The sequence below is a fragment of the Eupeodes corollae genome, chromosome 1, assembly GCF_945859685.1.
Source record: "Eupeodes corollae chromosome 1, idEupCoro1.1, whole genome shotgun sequence".
NCBI classification, from domain to species: Eukaryota; Metazoa; Arthropoda; class Insecta; order Diptera; family Syrphidae; genus Eupeodes; species Eupeodes corollae.
This window is the reverse complement of record NC_079147.1, coordinates 43,926,169-43,948,881: the sequence shown is the minus strand read 5'-3', so window position 1 is coordinate 43,948,881 and position 22,713 is coordinate 43,926,169. Positions and strand designations below refer to the sequence as shown.

The window sequence follows — 22,713 nt, the reverse complement described above, 5'->3', positions numbered from 1 at the left end:
CTTTTTGGAACAGAAGAAGAATACCGCTTCCGTTTATTGTATGGAACCAACTCAAATTCTCTAACTAAGCGAAGTATCTTGGTGTGGTCTTAGGTTAAAACTGGAATTCAATCGGAGGTAAAAAAAAACCTCCCAAAGGTACCAGGTAGGAACCGAAGCCTGTAAGGACGATCAAAGGAACATCGTAGTAGAAACGCGGTCTATGTTGAGAATATGGAAAGACCAATTCCCCAAATTATATAAACGGCGATGGCGAACAGAATTCCGCTTTTAGGAAGATAGAACCACTTAACCAAGGCGACGTAGATCAACAATTCCGCCTACTTGACCTTGACGAAGTGAAGATAGCAATATCTAAACTTAAGTCAAACAAAGCTGCTGGAGCTGACGACATCGCTGCCGAACTATTTAAAGCAGCAGCGATGACATGGTAGGGAGCATGCACCAACTCATCTGCAAAATATGGTCGGAAGAAAGCATTTCCGATGAGTAGAACCTCAGCATAGTTTGCCCAATCATAAGAAAAAAGACCCTTTACATGTAAGATCCATATTATGTGAAGGTCTGAAGCCGTTCTTCAACAACCTGATTGGTCCTTATCAGTGTGGCTTCAGACCAGGAAAGTCCACTATCGACCCAATATTCTCACTACGGCAGATCTTGGAAAAAACACAGGAGCTTCAAATCGATACCCACCATCTAGTTTTGGCATCCCTGTCAAACTTATCCGTTTGTGCAGAATGACGATGGAGAATGCACGCTGCTCTGTCAAGGTCGGAAAAGATCTTACCGATGCATTTGATGTCAAAAAAGGTTTTAGACAAGGCGATGCACTGTCATGCGACTTCTTTAACATCGTTTTGGAAAGAATTGTGCAAAACTCAACCGTCAACACTAAAGGCACAATCTTCCAAAGGTCCATCCAATTACTCGGATACGGAGATGATATTGGTATAGTTGGAAGATGAAAGTGTGATGTCAGTGGAGCGTTTTTGAGCATTGCGACGGAAGCAAAGAAGATGGGTTTAGTGGTAAATGAGGGCAAGACCAAGTATACGCTGTCATCAAAAAAGGACACTGAACAACGACGTCTTGGACAAAACGTCACCATGGACAGCTATAACTTTGAGGTAGTTAAGGACTTTGTCTACCTAGGCACCGCTATTAATGCAGACAACGACACCAGCGCTGAAATCAAACGAAGAAAAACTCTTGCAAATCGCTGCTTCTTTGGACTTAGAAGGCAAGAAGGAAGCATCTCACCATATATGAGACACTCATCATCCGGGTTCTATAAGGCCTGGACCCTGTCAAAGAAAGATAAGATTTTTGATCCCGTTCGCATAGATGGAGAATGGAGGAGAAGATATAACGACGAACTGTACGGGCTGTACAGCGACACTGACCTAGTTAGCAGAATTAAAGTCCAACGGCTTAGATGGCTAGATCATGTAGAGCGAATGGACATCAACACTTAAGCCCTGAAGATCTTCGAATCCAATCCCGAGCGACTGCGCAGTAGAGGAAGACCTCAACCAACTTGACGTGCGAAAATGGAGACAGCTAGCTAGGGACCGAGCTGGCTGAAGACGCATGTTGGTTGAGGCCTAGGTCCGTCCCGGACTGGGCCAAATTAGGTAAGTATGTAAGTAAGTATGCATTGGTATCTGGCCTAGAAGCAAAACTTGAAATAATACATCTTGATCTGGTTGTACAAGAATCTACTGCTATTAGGGCACTGCGGCTAAGATAAACTGATTGCTGAAAATCCAGCGCCATTGGTAACGATGTGATTGTGATTCTAATTTTAATAATGCCAATACCGCAAGTTGATATTACTTTCTTTATTACTATTTCTGTCACAGAACTCAAATCAAGAATGGTAACTTTCTGTCGCTTAGACCTACGAGTTCTTGGTACACATCACAACTCAAGATTCTTTTGGATTCTTGGTACATATCACAACTAAAGACACTGTTGGATTCCTGGTCACAATGGTGTCCCAGAAAATGAAAAAGCTGATGAACTGGCAAGAATAGGTTTAACACTTGATTTTAAAGTAATCTAAAACAGTTGATCTAGGGTAAATTTCTGTCCTATCTAACAAGAGATTGAACACACTTGATAGCAGTGCTACAACCAGAACACTATGGCCAAACATAAATAAATTAAAATATCATCCAACTGAGCAAAATATCCTCCTCCCTTTTCGTGGGAGGTACCATGGAGCACAACTTATGGGGTTACTATATGAAGAAATTAATCTGATGCAGTTTTGTCAGCCAATTGAAGCATGCCAAATTCCTGCTTTTTTACTGGTTTAATTTTTTTGGAGTTGTAAGTTAATGCGATCTTTGAAAAGATGCAACATTTTTGTTTAAGTATTAAATTTTATTTTTTTTGAAATTGATCTTCACATTGAATTTTATAAGCTGAGCCGTGAACGAAAAATGAAGAAGAAACTATTCCTTGTGACCGAAATTGGGCTTGGACAATATACACTTTATTTCTTCCACAAATCTTTCGAGTGGAAAAAACTTAAACTGTATAAAAAATGATTTTATCTCCAAAACAATTTTGTGCAGCTTAAACTTAACTTTTTCCTTTTTTGAAAAATATTGTTGGTTATTATAATTTTTTTAAGAATAATTCAATTGACAACTTTTTCAACCCAACACGAAAAGCTACAAACTTTTAAGTTAAACAATTCGACGGATGGGAAGTAAGTAAGTAATAGCAGCCCCTTTTTTTGTTTTGGATCCAACCGTTATACTTTTACTTCTAGGAATACCCATGAGCTCCATTTGAGCGCATTTTTACGCTTTTTTCCTTAAGCCACACTCGACAAATGTGGAATATTTTTTACAACTCCTCAGGAGAGTTGAAGCCGCTGAACCACTAGTCAAAAATTGGTCTATGTATGGATTTGGTCCTAAGAGTGTTTAAACCTCCATAACCTATTCTAAAATTATTTAAAAACAAAATTAACTTTATCAATTCGGTACAAAGTCTTTATTCTGATACGATGAATAATTTATCTCATTTAATGGTTAGTTTCTTTCTGAACCAATAATCAATATAAAAATTATCCCAAACAAGAGATCCATACCTTACTTCTTTCTAAATTGATTTCTATCCAGCACACTCTTTTCCTAGAATCGTGAGGAGTATTTGAGTAAACAATTAAAAAAAGTCGTTGAAGTTTGCTTTCTATTTGTGATGCTGCATCAATAATAAATAAACAATAAATCCGACAAAACACACATTGATGATGCCTCAAAGCAAACTATCGAACATTGACTTTTAAAGACCATTAGTATCGCTTTTATATCTGTTGGCCTTAAAGTTTGCACTTTTACTTAATTTACATAAATGTACATACGTAGAGAGACAAGACTGACATTAGCTTTGTCGTATCGTCGTAAAATTAATTTGCTAAGTAGTTGACAGGTTTCACATATTTTCAATTTTTCATTGAAAATGTTTGTGATGCTCGGCGGCGCTTAACGTAGATGCGGTTCTTCATTTAAATGCAACCCAATGAGTCAATTTTTATTTTACCTGGGGGCACCCGGACGCCACCATCGCGTCGCCGCCGGCCGCCGTCGTATTTATTCCAAATGGCACATCGATATTTTATTGTTTTTGTTTATTTTTGTTTTCGTTGTTTTGTATTAAGAAGTAAGAATATTTTTAATTTGATTTGCAGCATTAAATTTATACTAATGCGGAATATAATGCAACGTAATTTGTTATTATTTACGAGTTTAGCCATTAAATTCACCGCTGAGGTTAATTACTTTTTATAACCCATCTTTTAGAGCTTTGGAATATAATTTATTTATTAAAGAAAATATTAAAATCAGAGATATTAGCGTAAGAAAAATTAAGGATAAGCTGAGGAAAAAAAACTGCAGATTTTGCGTCTTACTTCTTTTTCAGCTTCGATACAAAGGATTGATTTTATTGGAATGTTGTTGTTAACGACCACGCATAAGATATTCGAATTTTTATATTCAAGAATTTATGCTCAAGACCTTTGAGATCAGTGGTAAAATTAAAGGAATTTTATGAGTTTTTTTATGCACTTTATTTCATAAAAACGTAATAAAATGGGATTTTTTAGTTGTTGGAATTATAAAACTGGTCGACAAAATTAAGTTTTGTTTCTGTTGCACAAATAAAACGTACTTTTTTAAAGGATTGAGATGTCACATCACATCAGGTTTTTAAAATATACCACTTTAAAAATTATAAAAACAACTGAAAACGTGGTTCTTGCGTCTAAATTAAAACAAAATATCCATCAACAATATGATGATTTTGAAAATTACTAATCTTTCTCTTTTAGATACAATTTATAGCATTCTAATAGGTGTCTGGAAACTTTATTTGAATCAATATAAAATTTCGGGAAAAACTTGCATTTGATACGTTTTAAAAATACACGTTTTCAAGGTTTTAACGTTGTTTTTTGTTTAAATATTTTATGAAATAACAAATGGTGTCCCAAAATTAAAGCAAGATTTGAATTAAATAAAAAACGCCGTTTTTAGTCTTTTGATAGTTATATTTTTATTGACTCGTAAAGTACATAGGATAGGGTTATGTATGGAATAACACATCGGACAAATGGCCTCCACGGTTTTGTATGCACATGCGCACTCTTTTGTTGAAATTTTCCATGACCATTCTGCATAAATGTGGCTGAATTTCGTTGATGCAACGTTGAATCTCCTCCTTTAATGCGCGGGTGGTTGTGGTTGTTAACATAGACTTGTGATTTCAAATAACCCCATAAAAAGAAGTCTAATGGTGTTAAATCACACGATCTAGAAGGCCAATTTTGATCACCGATTTACACGACCTGGAAATGTCTCATGCAGTAATTGAATTGTTTCACGGGCTGTATGACATGTGGCACCGTCTTGTTGAAACCACATATTGGACACATCAATATCATCCAATTTTGACAGAAAGAACTGTGTAATCTTGTCGCGATATCGAGCACCAGTAACAGTCACTGCTTGACCAGCATCATTTTCAAAAAAATATGGCTCAATTATGCCTCCAGTCACGCGTTGTGGATGCATTTGTTTTTCGACAATCAAATACGGCAATTTTGGTGATTGACAAAGCCATCAAGATGAAAATGTGCTTCATCGATTTTGGTCGAAAAATCAGGGTCCATTTGTTGATGTTCAATAATCCATTCAACGAACTCTCTTCTCTGTCCATGGTCATTAGGTTTCAATTGTTGTGTTAATTGAATTTTGTAAGCATGAAGACACAGATTTTGGTGAGTATACGCTGTAGAGAGGTTCTTGAAATTTGCAATTCTTGTCCACGACGTCGAATTGAGGTTCCTGGATTGTCAGCAACACTCTCACGCACTGCTTCGACATTCACATTTGAACGGCTTGTTTTTGGACGACCAGTGTGTTTGGCGTCTCCAACGGATCCAGTCTCCATGAAATTTTCAATTAATCTCTTCACAGTTGACGAAGTTAAAACACTATTCCGAACATATTTTGTATGAAATTTTCGAACTGCAGCCGCCAAGCTTTCACTATTTTTGAAATAATCTTTAATAATGAAGACACGTTGTTCTATCGTATAACGCTCCATTTTTTTGTTTGTTAGCTGTCAAATTGCTTTTTTTCAAGGTTGCCAACACTTCACTGCACAAATGGCGGCAAATTCAAATCTTGCGTTAATTTTGGGACACCCTTTAGAAATATTTCAACTGAATTTTGAAAAAAGGACTAAAGATTTGGAAAACCATCATGAATTTTATTAAAGAAAAGCTACTACATACATTTTTCGGTCGTGTTTTGTTCGTATTTTAAAAAGTGATAAGTTAATATGAATAAGACGTAATACATTCATTTTTAAGTCGGTTATAAATTTTGGCCACCAAATCCCATTATAAAAGTGCAATTTACATGCCAGCCAAAAAGGCTTACCATGGTAATGACTAACTGACAATAAACCTTGGAACGAGGTGTAATATGTGTACATATGTCTTGAACGTTTTGGTTTGTAATTTTACTTGGACAATAGGAACCTGACTTCTTTATTTAAGGGTTATATTTAAGCCAATTCTATTCACTTATTCTAAATCAACTCCAAAATGCATACTAAAAAAATATTCTTAGGGTTAAAAATAGTATTCAGATGAAGTAATCCTGTCCAAGTTTAAAATTAGTCTAAGAGTCCAAGAAAATTTAGAAACAGATGGGAGAGAAAGACGGTTAAATAAATCTAAATAAAAGAGGCTGTAATGCGACCCACACTTATGACTTCCAATCGCGTCTATGTTTTGTCTTGATTAAAACTTTTGGCCTATTCTGCTATTCTTCGGGGGGAATTTTACTTGAATTTTCACTAATCATTATTCTGCTTTTCATTCGAAGTGAATCTGTGTATGTCGGTAACGTCGGTAATACTGCGCGGTATTCTTCTATTCACGTGAAAGCATTCATTCAAAATGCAGCGGAAATTTCATATGATGTCTGGTTTGTAAATTTTTGTAACCAAAATTTAGGTGAAACCTAATTTATTGCTAAATTTAGAATATTTATTTTATAAATAAAAGGATATTAACATTTTTAGAGGAAGGAAGACACTTTTTAATATTTCTCCGAAGCTCTCCGTTTGAGAATTCTCTTATTCCTTTGCTATTGGAATAAAAAGACAATTACTGTACATTTCCAAAAATTATACAAATTATTCTGTTTAAGTGGATTGATTAAACTTAATTTTTGTATGAATAAAAACATTCCCAAGATTTTTACATGAACTGCAGTTTATTTGAATGTCAAATTGGTTTGGGATAATGTAGTTCACCCGACGGATAGGAAAATGCAAAGGCAGTGTGAAAGGGAATCGAATGGGCGTATCGAATATACGATCCACGTGAATAGCAGAATAGGGCTGAATATATTCCTAACAGTATTTTGATTGAGATAAATAATTTGAAGCTAATATCTTCAAAATCTATTTTAATTAAAGAGATGTTTAGTCTAAAATTAATTTCTACCATTTTTAGCAGCATTTCTTGAAAGTTTTTATTTTTTATGTTAACAAATACAGATTTGATTTTTGTAAGAAACTTTAGCATCGAATGAAATCATTTTGAAGTCAATAGCTTAACGTATTCACGAGATATCGAGGACCGAACATCAATTTTTAGTATTTTTTGTAGTATTTAATTAAAAAAAAATGGACTGCGGATTTTTATAAAAATCTTACTGATAATCGAAACCAAAAGAGAGTCATTTCTGCATTTTTTTTTATAATTATCTGTATTAAAAAATTTATTTGGAATCGATATTTCTACTGGTTCTTGAGATATGGTCGATGAAAAAAGCTTCCCGAACGTGCGGACGTACGAACGTACGTCTTCTTTTATTTATTTATTTAGACTTCAGGGACCTTGAAACATCGGGAAATGAATTTTCAATTCTAAAAACGAACCGATTACAATAACTTCCTATGGGAACATTTGTGTGTAATGAGTACTGGAAAAAGCAATCACTACTTATTGTGTTAAGAATTATTAAATTTGAGCGAACTATTTCGATAGTTTTGATATTTTAAATTTTCACCAACTCACTGCTTCGATGTTGACTACGAGGTGATCTAGTCTTTCATGATTTGTTTTTTTTTAAGGGTTTTTATCATAAAACATAATAAATATTTTAGTAATTTTATTTTTACTGGAAAAATCCTAAAGAGTATTTTAATTTGTATAATAATTTTGGGCGAAGTGTAATTAAAATGTTTAACACATGCTTTCGAGTAAAATTAGAAAACAGCCGTTTTTTTAGAAACAAAAACAAAAAATAGTATTCCAATATTTCTTATAACACTCCGAGCAAAGCAATTATCAAATTTAGATGATCCAAGAAGGGTCCATTTTTACCAAAATTTGGACTTTTTCACATGAAATTTGTTGACCAAGTGAAAACAAAAACTCAATATTCACCACATTTTCTTTTAAAACATATGAAGTTTTAAACTAAAATTAAATCATTGGTAATAAATAAGGTCTTGGATTTAAAAGCTGCCTGTGGCATCTAAAGTTTTTTTCACGGGTAGGTACTGCATGTTGCAAGGAATTGACAAATCCTCTAAGAGCAAAAGTCATGAAAAGTGCTTTCTCAAATTAGCCGTTCGGATTTGTTTAAAAAACTGTAGGTCCCCTCCTCCCTCCATCCTTGAAAACATTACTCGCACACAGGAATGGTTGAGAATTGTGTCACAAGGACCTGGTTCTTAAAGGGCTGTTGCGCCACCTTATTTATTTTTAATGAATGGATTCGGTTTTAGAAACTTAACTGTTGTATATAGTCCAAATAATTTCATGGAGAGAGAGGATCACCAGGCAGCGAACTTATTCTAAAACAATTGAGAATGGTGGAAAAGCACCAGCAGCCGGTTCTGAAAGCTTTTGTCATTTGAAAAGCTAAAACTACTACGAAATAATGAACATTTTTTCGTGAAGCACGTTCTCTGCCTAAACTTGTGAAACTCATAAGAAGTTGGAACAAGTTACTGATTTGAAAAATAAAAAAAAACGAAACCGTGTGTGTTGACGAAAGCTTAGGTTTGTCAATTCCTAGGAATTTTACAAATAACATTGAGACTATCAAAATTCAGTTAACAGTTAAAATTAATTACTAAACGTATTAGGATTAGTATTAGTATCTGGAAATTCTCATATGTTATGAGTCTTTATTTAAATCTACGAGTGTGATTAAAAAGTAAATTGACTTTTTGAATTTTAAGCGCTCTTTACACTCTAATTTGAGTTTTTTTTTAGTTGGCACACACGTCACGATCATATGTTCACACAGTTTTGACTACATAGCATGTGCTGTTCTTATGTAAAAGAGGCATAGACTTGTGTTTGCGTACCCGCCAATTTTTTTTTGTTGAATATAAAAATTGCTTAGTTTTGATCAGAAACAGCACCGCATGAACATTGCCCAAGGCATGTTAAACGACGTCAAGGATGATCCTGATCTGCTCAAAAGGCTTATAACTGGTGACGAATCATTGGTATATGGTTATGACGTTGAAAGCAATTATCCCAAATGGAAGAGCTCAGGAGAACCAAGACAGAAAAAGACACGCCAAATTCGTTCAAATGTGGAGGTTTTGCTTACAGTTTTCTTTGATTACCATGGCGTTGTGCATCAAGAATTCCCACCACAAGGGCGTACGGTAAACAAGGAGTATTACCTTGAAGCCGCGTTTACGTGAATCAATAAGAAAAAAAACGGCTGGAAATGTGGAAATGAAATTCATGGATTTTGAACCATGATAATGCACCTGCACAGTACTTCCATCATGCCCTAGCCACCTTATTCACAAGACTTGGCCTCCGCGACTTTTCCTTTTTCCCGAAATTGAAAGGCCCGTGAAAGGACAAAGATTTGAAGAGAAGAGATTAAGACTGCATCGATAAAGGAGCTCAAGGTAATACCCAAAAAGTTAATTTCTGTAGTGTTTTGAAAACTGGAAAAACGCTGTAACAAGTACATTGTATCAGATGTGGATTACTTTGACGAAGACAACATAGTTTTGAATAAAGAAATTAATATTTTTTTTCATAAAACCAATAAGTCACCTTACTTTTTGATCACACCTCGTACATACATCCATGATAGATAAAGATACATATTTACAAATTGACACATTTTGTAAATTTGTTATAAGAAGATCGACAGCTTTGAAAATGCCGTTAAGTATTGTTTGAAAACGGAATAAGAATAAAAAATAATTTTCGTCTAGTGAAATGTGAAACGATGAGAATTGGGGCATTCTCATTGTTGCTTTTCTAGAATCGAATCGTTGTTATTGAAATACGACCTACACATTTTTAACAGCCCTTTTGACTGGAAATTATTATAAAGGTTCTTCTAGGCCCTTTCATATATATCTGGAACTGGAATCTAGTCTCTAACATCTACTTTTTTTTCAAGTAATAACAGAATAGTTTAGACAACATATTCGTTACGAGGACAAAACTTACCTTCAAACCGTTTTGCGTTTGGTTTAGCTTTTTTCTTAGATTTTTGTAACAATTTTGAATATTTTTCTTTTGAATATTATATAATAAATTATAAATATTTTTATTAAACTTTGAACAAAAGGATTACAGATTTAGAATACCATCCCGGATTTTATTAACATAAAGCTACTTTATAAATCTAGATATCCTTAAAAAAGCTTTATATACGGGGTTTTTGACTTTGAAAAAGTGATATCTTGAAAACCTGATGTAATACAATAATTTTGAAATCAGATTTGAATTAAGATCACCAAAATCCATTTGAAAATTGCAATTTAATGCCAGTAAAAAAACCATGTCAACACATGTAGTGAATAAATGAATCCATTTAAACACAATAAACTTTAAGATGAGGTATAATATTTGTTTTGAACGTTTTGGAATCATTTTTAATATAAACCTGATTGATTAATGAAACTTATTTGTTATTTGATTTGAGGGAAACATTTCCAAATCAATTCCAAAATGTAAACGAAAAAAATATGATTAAAGTAGAAGATTTTACTCACAGGAAAAAATCCTATACAAGTTTAAAAACAGTCTAAGGCTCCAAAACAATTTGAATTGCGTATGAAGAAGCAGACAGAGTTGTAACAGGATGAGTGATAAAGAGTGTAAAATTGATCTAAATACAATAAAAATTCAATTTCAATTAACAATTTTCCATTAATTTAAAATCCAACAAAAAAGCAGGGTTGGGAAGTAATGATTACTTTTCGTAATGAATTCCAATTTTCATTTCAATTACAAATATAATTAATAATTGACCATTTTTCCATTATAATTACACTTAATTGTAATTGAAAAAGCAATCGCTTCAATTTGGCAAACTGAAAATTTTGACTTTTCTCGACGTATCAAGTCCCATAGAATCTAAATCAAAGATTTTTATGTATAGTATTTTTCATTTTCCATATCTAAAAAATCAGTAAAGATATCGACTTCAAATTCATTTTGTTTTTTAGATAAAAACATGATGCAGAAAGGATTTTAAACAAAATTGAGTGCGTGTTTTTTTTATTGTATCACATTTAAAAAAAATTTAATTTGAGTGACAAAAAAAATCAATACATTTTTACAAATCAAAAAAAATATTTGTCACCTCGAAAATTGTACAAACAAAAAATGGTATTAATTTCAGAAAAATTTATAGAACGAAGAATAACTAAAACAATATTTTGTAAAATTTTGAAAAAAACTAGAAGAAACAGGTTTCTTACAAAAAATAAAAACTTAAATAAAACTACTAAAACCAAACCAGAAATATTTGCGAAACAACTAAAGATATTGCTTTTCAACTAGTTTGGTCTTGTAAAAAAAATATTGTTTTTAATATTTATTAAAATTATTAGTAAAATTCAACTGTCATTGTTTTTTATAAAAATAATAATCTACAAACAAATTCTACGTTAAATTGGATTGGAATATCTCGAGAAACGATGAAAGTATTTACTTTAAACCTAATTCGTTCAATGTAAAAAAAATTGTTTACTAGCTAAGATAATATTCTTAAAAAAACCAAATCCGTTTTTTTATATAAGAAATATAAATTTTTAAAAAAATGCAGCCAAAATTGATACAAATTGGTTTCCGACTCAAAACGTCGGGATCAAAAATAGATATTGAAATCAAACTTATTTTATCATTTGGAAAATATTGTTGCTAACCTTTTTTCACAAAACACAAAACCTAATAGAACTAATTAAACGGTTTTCGACTCAATAATTATGAGAAGAAACAAATATATTGACTTAAAATAATCCTTCCATATTGTTTGAAGTGCTCTGTTTTCTTTTTTGACGAACAGTCTGTTATCTAGTCTTTCGTCAATTTTCCTACTTTGTGGGGTTTATAACGTAAAACAATATATGTATTTTAGTAATTGTATTTTTGTTGTAAAAATTCTGAAAAGCAATTTAATTTTTATTACAATTTTGGGCAAAGTTTGGTTAAAAATCCTTTGCAAACGTTTGTAAGTAAAATTTAGAAAAAATCCGTTTCTAAAAAATAAAAATAGAATTCCAATATTTTATACCAAAATACAAGAAAATTAACTCAATTCAAAATGCACTGACTTGTAAACAGATGATGATTTTGGGTTCATTTTTATCAATATTTCGACTCATGCACATGAAACTTCATGACAATTTCTCTCAAAACATGTGAAGTTTTGAAAATAAAATTAAATCATTGGCATTGCATAGATTACGTTTTACACACGATAACGACGAAAAGCAGCACTTGAAACGTCGTCAAGGAGTTAATTCTATAAGAATTAAGAGTGGTGGCAAAGCACCCACCAAAAGCTGTCTTCTTTGACATTTGAAAATCTAAAACAGCCGAATTACAAAAACTTGAATCAAATTTTAACGCTGTACAAATTAATTACGAAAATAATGAACATTTTGTCTTGAAGCACCTTCTCTGCCGAAATTATTGAAACTGGTGAAAATTTGCAACAAATTACTGATTCGAAGAAGCGTCGCTCAGAAATAACTGAGAATATTGTAATCCTTAGTGTTGACGAAAGCCCAGGTTTTTTTAATACATTAAGACTTAGGCTTCAGTTCAGTTAGAACAAAGACTTAAACCGGTCGATCAACAACAAACGTCCATTCGTAGCTGATTGGATCTTTCAACATTAAAATTATCAGAATTTACTTCGAAGGCAACGTTACTAGGCGGAAATGTAAAAAGTCGTGTAAAACATCCAAGAACGATTGTTAAAAAGCCTCATCATTCATATCGAAGCTAAATAGCTGCCAATTTAAGTATTGGTCATGGTAATTTTAATGAAGAGATATGCAGTTGCAACCGGAAACTTAGCAGCTATTTGAATGTTATTGTTTTGAATTGTCAATAGCATACCTTCCTTTTTACAATTAAATTAACATCCATTCAATTCTTCTAAGAAATACTCATTTTTTATAAGTATCAAAGTGAAATCATTTATTGGAAAAGTCAAATTCACGTCTTAAATAAACAGTGAAAAAGTATTAACGATTCCAAATTTGTAGTTGGATACAAAAAATTCCTTAAACAAAATTAAAATCCACTAAGTGCAAATAAATGCCAAAAAAGAAAAGAACACCTCACAATCCGCAATTAACTTTTCTTTTACCTATTTCATAATCAGAATTTTGTTCATAGTATAGAAGAATATACAAAATGAATTTCACGTGGCACATCTGTTGTGCACAAATTTCTTAAGATAAAATGAAAAAAAAATAAACAAAATGGATAACAAGTGATTGACAGAAAGACTGACTGAAACCTTAAGGGCATAACACTTGGCTCTCTGACATGATTGTGGTCAAATTATTCACTACTATGTAACTTATAGTTATTTCGAAGCAGCAATTCTACCAAAAACAATAAATATTAAATCACTATTTTTTGAAAATATGTAGTTTTTAGGAATTTTATTGTAAAATCTCAAAAAATCGTAAATAAATGTATAAACAAAAATTCCTAATTGGCTTGCAACATAAATAAATTTCATCAAAAATTTGATTAAAATAAAAACAAAACAAAAGTTTATTTCTAACGTGCAATTAATTTTTGTTTTTGAAAATCATTGCCAAAATTTGTATAATCAACCAATCAACAATTGTTTTCCTAGAGTCACACCCCAAAAAATGCATAAAAATAAACTATCAACATGACTAGACAATAAAATTTGTTGTTTTCTTTTTTTTTAGTCTGGGTTTTGTTTTTAAACATTTTTTTTTTGATCATGTGCTGCGCAAATTTTATACATAATAAGCTTGAAATAGTATCTCTTAAACTATAAGTAAATAGTATATTTTTGCATAACTTTAATAACATATAAAATCTATGTCACACGAACTTAAATTCCTTATAGGGTGCTTTTTTTGACAGTTGAGAGTTTCTTACTACGTTGACATTTATGTTCAAGAATTTCAGGCAGTTCGTCATGAACCGTTTGAACTACAACAATGCTTTAAATATATGGAAATTTACTCTGAAACAAAAATAGTCTTTTCGTATACGTATTTCACGGTGTTTAATGGCTTTTCGATTTCAATCTAAAACTTATTCTCAAACATGATTACATTATATACGAGGGCTACATCATTGGCCCTTATTTCTTTGGAATGTGCTTACCATCCATGCCCACTTTTTAAGCTTTGTGGAAGGCAATATTTGAGCAACTATTCACGCTAGATGGCCAGATTAATGGACAACAAATTATTTGAAATTTGGACTTATCGAATCTACGATATAACTCAAAACCGCGATTCTAATAATGTGTCAAAATCATATCAAAACAATTGATGCAATAATTTTTATAAGATTCCGATTTATTAAATTACGGTTTTTACAAACCTGACATGACATGGTAAAGGCCATCTGTCAGATTTTCATAATATTATCAACCATATTCAATTCATTCTCATAACATTTTTGTCCTGCTGTCAAGTTCTATACACAAAAGACGAAGTGTCTTACGTCATACATTTTTATATCCTTCTTTAAATCAACAATATTGTGACAGTTTTTCTAAGCCCTACACCTGAATGCACAAATATTGCAAGTTTTTTGACGCAATTTTATTTTATTTTTTCAAAAACAAACAACACTGTTTATGATGCAAAAACACAGTAGAAGTGTAATTAGTGTCATTAACTTCCATCTAATACGACACGACTTTTATCTTTTGCGTTATCATTAAAAATCTTTCTAATCGCAATATTCAAAGCCTCGAATTTAAGAAGGCACTATTCTGTATTATATTATATCAAGTTGAAAATTGCATTAAGTCACTCAAAATCTCTTAAAAGTCAATACAAGTTCAGCTATCATAACATTGCAAATATTTATTCATGACACCTTTCGAAATTTATTGTATTTACATATAAAAGATTCCATAAAAAAAGAAAAAAAAGTACTTACCCGACTGATTTTCGCCCTTGATGAACTTTTATCCTTCATTTCGAATTCACTATCACTATCAACTGGATTTGTACCTAATGCAACATCCTCGACTTCTGATCTTTGTAATTTACGATATTTACGCATATCATGCTTCGATTGGGCATAATCACGTTTCGGATCATAGCCGGTTATTCCCAAATCAGTGCCATCATCATTAAATTCACCCGAACTAAATTCACCTTCTTCGTCTTCGTCTGAGTATTCTGCGACACGATCTGAAAGTTTTAATTTATACGGTGGAAATGACATATGAACGAGATTTTATAAACAAATATATTAAATTTTAAAATTGTCTTTTTAATTTCGATTGAATGTTTTGGTTATTCTTTTTTTTTTATTTTTTAAAATATTCTATTCTGTATTTTTCTAGTAGCGATTTGCAGCACGACCGAATATCAACTGACTGAGACTGCAGCCAAACCTCAGAGGGATGGCTGAGCTACAACCCCAACAAAGATGTTTTTATTTTGTTTTTGTTTTTCTGGCAGTGTCTATTGTAGAGTACGTTATTGTACATGTACGGAATACAAGTGGAAATCAATAAATACTGAATGCCACCAGGCTTGCCAGACTGAGCTATTTATGGCTATTTTTCATAAAAAGGAAATACAATTAATTATGACAGCCCAATCCTAACTGGGCTATAAATAGCCTATTCCATAAATAGCTCAATTCTTATAGTGAACGATATTTTTCTTTTTCGCACAGATTTTTTTTCTGGGCTATTTAGGGCTATTTTTCCAAAAAGATTAAACAAATTAAATGGTCTATAAATAGCCCAATTTATCAAAAAAACGAAATCTTATTATTGCCGATAAATGATATAAACAAAACATTATTTAAATATTTTTTCCTTTGCTGAGCTATTTATGGCTATTTTTCAAAAAGGAAAAGAATGACAGCTTAATCGATAAATAGCCCTAATCTTATCTTGTCCGACATTTTTCTTCGCACACATAAATAATATAATCAACTCTTTTTTGATACTTTTTTTTTCTGGGCTATTTATGGCTATTTTTTCAAAAAGGAGAAACAATTTAACTGGACTACAAAAAGCATAGTCCTATGTTGACCGATATTTACAAATAACACAAAATAAATTATGTACAGAAAACATGTTTAATTCGTTTTCCTTTTCTGGGCTATTAAGGGCTATTTTTCCAAAAAGGAAAACAAATAAAATGGGCTATAAATAGCCCAATTTATCAAAAAACCGAAATCTTATTATTGCCGATAAATGATAAAAACAAAACATTTTTTCCTTTGCTGAGCTATTTATGGCTATATTTTAAAAAGGAAAAGAACTAATTATGACAGCTCAATCGATAAATAGCCCAAATCTTATTTTGTCCTATATTTCACTTGGCTATAAGACCCAAATTCTATGTTGGCCGATATTTACAAATAGCACAAAATAAGTTATATAAACAAAACATTTTTAAATTCATTTTCTTTTCTGGGCTATTTTTCCAAAACTGGAAAAACAATTCGACTGGGCTATAAATGTCAAGTCTTATATTAATAGATTAATTTTAATAGCCCACATTTTCTTTTGTCCGACATTTTTAGTTGTACAAATAAATGATATAAGAAAAACATTTCTTAATACATTTATTTTTGTTGGGCTATTTATTGCTATTATTCCAAAAAGAAAAAACAACTTAACTGGGCTACGAAAATTAAATTAAAATTAAATTGGGTGGCACAACAGTCCGTTGAGAACTAGGGCCTAGTGACTTACAACTCTTAACCATTCTTGTGTGCGAGTAATGTTGTCAGGAATGGAGGGGACCTACAATTTACATGCCGAATCCGAACGGCTAATTTGAGAAAGCACTTCTTCAAGACAAGAGTTACTCTTGGGGAATTTGTCAATTTCTCGCAAGAGGCAATACCCGTGAAAAGACTTTAGATGGCATATGCAGGGATCGAACCCAAGACCCCTGGCCTGACAGTCCAACGCATTAACCACCATACCACTTGCTACGAAAAGCCCAATCCATTAATAGCAAACTCCAAAAATAGCCCAAATTTAAGACTGTCCCATATTTTTCTTCACACAAATAAATGAAACAAGCAAAACATCTTTGAATACATTTTTATTTTTTGGGCTACTTATGGCTATTTTCGCAAATAGAAAAAACAATTTAGTATGACAATGCAATATAAACCCCCCCCCCACAAGTTGGACGATATAAACAAAACATTTTGTAATACATTTTAGAATTTTTAAACCTAAAGAAATACAAAATTGAAGATACCAGACTTTTTATAAATTGAAAGTGAGCTATTTTGGGCTACTTTTTTAAGCTTAGAGTTAAGGATACAATTCATTATTTATAAATTGGACCATCGAGCTAGCGCATGACATGGCAACTCTGAATGCCACTAGCTCTACTTGCCACCCAGCCCCCCCGTTAAAATATATCAACTTCTGGCTATGCTAAGTGAATTATAATTAAGATTCTAAAGACACCCCAAGTAGTCCCCAGCAAAGAGCGAGGGAGAGTATCTTTACAAACTATGTAAATACATTACACATGGTCAAGGCGGCACATCACATCCATATGTATGTATATTGTATAGATAGGGGTTGAGGCGTAGGAGAACCGCTTGTGAACGTAGTGTAACGTAAAATAGTTTATTTCTTTTAATAATAATGAGTCTTGGTTTTAAAATAGCTTTACACGCATGATTACCTCTTGTTTTCCTCCTGCGAAGAAGACTCGTATTTATTATATAGCCAAGTACCTAATCTAACTACAATTTTAGTAATCTTTTGTTTTTGTTTATTTGTTTGAATTAAAGGGTGGCATAGTTGAGATAAGGATTTTTAAAAAAATGCATTGTTACATCTTGCATCCCTTACAGCCTTAAAACAAGAAGAGGGTTTTTTTTTTAGTTCGGTTTAAGATTTTTTATTTTAAATTTGTATTGTTTTTGTTTATTTTGGTAAATATTTGAATTTTTCTTTTTGTATGAATCATTTTGTGTAGAATTGGTTTGAAGTGTTTTATTTAAGTAGAAATAAAATCACGGTGAATTAATTAGAAAATCTGATGTTGCGAAAATTAAAATAAAATAGAACATGATTAATTTTTTTTGGGTGGTGATAGAACTGGGAAATTCTTATGATGATGAAATGTGTTTTTGTTTGTTAAATTTAAAATTTTGTTTCTAAATAATTAACCATTTTTGTATTTTTACTTGTAATTCTATAAAATTCGAATCGAATGATGAGGGCGATGAAAATAGAGAAATAAAGTACAAAGCGCCAATCACGCCGAATTCTTCTTATTTCTTATATTGTTCAGGTAACATTTTAAAATTATGTCACTTAAAAAGGGGATATCTATCCATTATATTATACGTTGGAAGTTAAAAAATAACGCGTGCAACAGAAAGATAGCGAAGGATTAAAATGGAGATACCGATTTTTATTGGTCGTACAGTAAAGCATCACACATTCTTAATGTGTGGTTGAAAAAAAAGAAGCTTTATACTTAAAAACGTCTTAAATTGAGGTAGGGGATAAACTGATAGTACGAGTTTGTTGAATTGGTCTGAAGATGCTTTCTTTTAAAATTTATAAAAGAGGAATTTTACAATAATTAAATATAAATACAATCAATTTTTTATAATAAGCCCACACTGGAGGGGATATTTCTACCCTTATCATGGAAAAAGACAGTGTGAGGAAGAGAGGGGTTGAAAGGAGGTGTTGGTGCACATTGGTTTTGAATTTCTGAATATTGCAATTACTGAGAAAAACAGTGTGGTAAGGTATTTGTTCTTTAAAGCACTGGAGAGCTCTAGGTAACGCTACTTCAATGGCCCTAGGCTCAATGAAAGGAAAATGAAAATCCCTATGTGCACCTCCTCACAGTAGAGAGCGGGTAACGCTAACGCACAAGGGGACTGTGTTGAACAACTGTCGGAATAAGCAGCCAACCCAGCTTTGCTGGACGGGGCACTGACTTGTCCCTGGGTTGAAGAAAATCTCCCTTAAGGCGGAGGAACTGCAGTTTGCGGTCAACGGCATAGAAGTCTGGTGGTGGATGAGCTTTTTAAGAAGGCTGAATTGCAAAATGAATATCGGATTGCACACAAGATGGTCTATCGTTGTGTGAGACGTGACAGGATAGATGGACTCGCTGATAATGTTGAAAACGCTGCAAAAAGAGGAGATATCCGAGCATTGTACCAAATAGCCAAAGAAGTTGTCGGGAAAAAAAGCAACAACAATCATCCTGTAATGGATGTGGATGGGACACTATTGATATCAATTGAAGATCAACTTCGCAGGTGGAAGGATCACTTTTGTGCCCTGTTAAATGAGGACCCCGTTGAACAGAGTGCTGAAGTGGTCCAACTTAATGAGATAAGCAGATCCTACAGGGGTATTGACATCAAACCCCCTTCAGTAGCAGAAATTGAAACAGCGATTAATCTCCTCAAAAACAGCAAAGCAGCCGGGCTTGACGGAGTACCAGCGGAATTCCTGAAAGCTGATCCCGCCACAGCAGCTAGTATCTTGCATCCGCTTATACAAACTGTTTGGAAAAACGAAACCTATCCCAGGAACTGGAAGAATGGAGTGATTGTTAAGGTTCCAAAAAAAGGTGATCTCAAGAACTGCAACAATTGGCGTGGTATTCCCGTTTTGTCCGTTTTCCCCAAGCTAATGGCAACGTTAATCCTCAAACGGATAAAGGCTAGAATTGAGACTACACTCAAGATGAATCAGACTGGCTTCAGCAGCGGTCAGTCGTGCGTTGACCATATCGACACCTTACGCATTGTTCTTGAGCAATCTGCAGAAGTTCAAACACCGCTAAACCTCATGTTTGTAGATTTTAAGAAGGCCTTTGACCGAGTTAACCGAGAATGTATATGGAGATCACTTCTTGGGAGAGGAATTCCGCCAAAAATTGTTGCCATTATAAAGGAGTCCTACAACAATGGAAGGTGTTTCGTGTTGCATAATGTTCAGCTATCAGACTCTTTCGAAGTGCGTCAGGGTTTGAGACAAGGGGATGTCCTATCGCCAATTCTTTTTCTGGTGGCGATAGATGATGTTCTGTGGGCCAGCGTCGGTACAACTGAGCGCCAAGGTATTCAATGGAGAACGTTTGAAAGGCTAAGCCATTTAGACTATGCCGACGATATAAGTCTCATGGCAAATAACATCAGTGAGCTGAACGAGATGTGTCAAACTTTACGGGTGAAAGGAGAATCGTGCGGTATTAAAATAAATAGCAAAAAGACAAAAATAATGCTAACAGGCCTCCAACACAACATCGAATTATTCTGACACGCCTGTTGAAGCGGTCGAACAATTTAATTACCTCGGAAGTATTGTATCAGCAAATGGTGGTACGGATTTGGACATAAAAAGCAGAATAAATAAAGCTCGCGTTGCCTTTGGTGCTCTGTCCCAAATTTGGAAATCCAGGCAAGTCTCCTTACGCACTAAACTGAGATTCTTGGAATCCAATGTGAAATATATGCTATTATGTGCTTATGAAACATGGAAAGTCTCGGCCACTATCTCGAGAAAATCGCAGGCTTTTGTGAACCGCTGTCTGCGTCACATCCTTAAAATTCGCTGGCCACAAACAATATCTAACCAGGAATTGTGGCGTAGGACAGGTCAGAGGCGCTTGGACATCGACATCAGAAAGCGCAAATGGCAATGGATTGGTCACACACTGAGGAAACCAAACGATAATATTGCGAAGCAGTCCTTTGAATGGAATCCTCAGGTGTCACGGCGGGTTGGAAGACCAAGAACAACATGGAAATCTACAGTGTTATCGGAAGCTAACTCCCAGAGAAAGACGTGGCCACAGTTAAGGTATCTAGCTGCAGATCGAGAAGGATGGAGACGTTTTGTTGAAGCCCTATGATCCGTACGGGGTTAGAGGACCTGATGATTATGAAGGTATTCCATATTCGCGTAATACGGCTTAAGAATGAATCTCTGTACTTGAAAGTGCGACCGAAGTTGGGCTCGAGGGTATAGTTATGAACATTTCACAACAGGTAATTGTGGATGTTCAAATGGTAGACATGTGCATTCAAGAGGACACAAGCGTCCATAGGTTTTTTCTTAAAACCAACCTCTGTCTATCAACTCCTACTCTCACCTCCACGTGGTGAACATCGGGTGCCTAGTACCTCAACTGGAGATTGGGTTCCAACCCCAGTGGAAAGTTGTTGGGGGCAGCAAACGAGAGAGGTGGGGAGAGGTGTTTCCACTAAGGCACCTCTCCTTATCCAGACGGCAGCGGAGGAATTCCCGAGATGGAATCAACGGTGGCGTCTACAGTTCCAGTAAGGTTGAACTACTTAGTGAACACCTTATAGGGCTTCTTCGACTTATTCGGAGCCCAGGCCTGTAAGGAGCGGTTTTATCCGGCTCCCCATCCTTGGAGTTATACTTAGGATCTGGCCCTCCAGGTTGGAGGTTGTGCGTCGGGGTGACTTCCTGGCTACGTAAAAGCTTTCAAAGTTGCGAAGCACCAACAAGCCTCGGATACGGACGGATTTACTGTTGACAACCAACGCAAACGAATAAAGGACAACGAACTTCGGATATGCACGTGGAATGTTAGGTCCCTTAACAGACCACGTGCGGCCGAAGAATTAGCGGAGGCCCTAGAACGATATAAAGCAGATATCACCGCCATCCAGGAAATACGATGGGATGGGCCGGGCAAAAAGAGGATGAAAAACTGCGATATTTACTATGGTGACTGCTACCACGAAAACCAACAGCGCTTATTTGGATGCGGATTCGTCATTGGAGCCAGACTTAGGCAAGAAGTCTTGAGCTATAGGTGCATCAATGAGCGCCTCATGACCATACGCATCAAGGCTAAATTCGGCAACATTAGCCTGATATGCGCGCACGCCCCCACAGAAGAGAAAGACGACAACACCAAAGATATGTTCTTCGAGCTCTTAGACAAAACATATGAGCAGTGCCCTAGCTACGATATTAAAATAGTCCTGGGCGATTTTAATGCCAAGCTAGGAAGGGAAGACATCTTTGGTGGAATAATCGGGAAAAACAGCCTGCACGACGACACTTCCGATAATGGATTCAGGCTCATAGATTTTGCTGCGGGGCGAAACGTCATGGTAGCCAGTACGCGTTTTCCACACCTCAACATCCACAAAGGAACTTGGACTTCTCCAGATCAATCTACCGTCAACCAGATTGACCATATTGCGATCGACGCCAGACACGCTTCCAGCATTATGGATGTACGAACTTTCCGAGGAGCTAACATCGACTCGGACCACTACCTCATTGTAGCCAGGGTAGCACTTCGGATTTCCAGACCCAAGGCAAAACAGGGAGGTGCTGGGAGAAGATACAACGTCGAACGGCTACAATCGCCAGAGATCGCCAAATCCTTTTCCGACCGAGTGACAAGTAACCTCTCTCGAAGTTCTCTGCCGCCAACACAATGTATCGAAAACCAGTGGCAACATTGCCAAGATGCAATCAGAGAAGCCGCCTCTGATGTGCTGGGTTTCAAACAGCCACCAACAAGGAACCCCTGGTTTGATGAGGAATGTCGGCAGGCAAATGCAGCCAAACAACAGGCACGCAAAGCGGCGCTGCATAAAAGGACGAGAGCTGCTCGTGAGCTCTATGAGCA

General features: G+C 34.5%; 1 protein-coding gene across 2 annotated transcripts in view; it reads right to left on the bottom strand.

Annotated features, from left to right (window-relative positions):
* LOC129942521 (phosphofurin acidic cluster sorting protein 2) overlaps nt 1–22,713 on the bottom strand; it is a 235,854-nt gene that overhangs the window by 12,119 nt on the left and 201,022 nt on the right. For both annotated transcript variants that reach the window (XM_056051501.1, XM_056051502.1), the window contains exon 5: nt 14,999–15,255. In XM_056051501.1, coding sequence (XP_055907476.1) covers nt 14,999–15,255 — 257 coding nt within the window. The remainder of the gene's footprint in view (nt 1–14,998; nt 15,256–22,713) is intronic.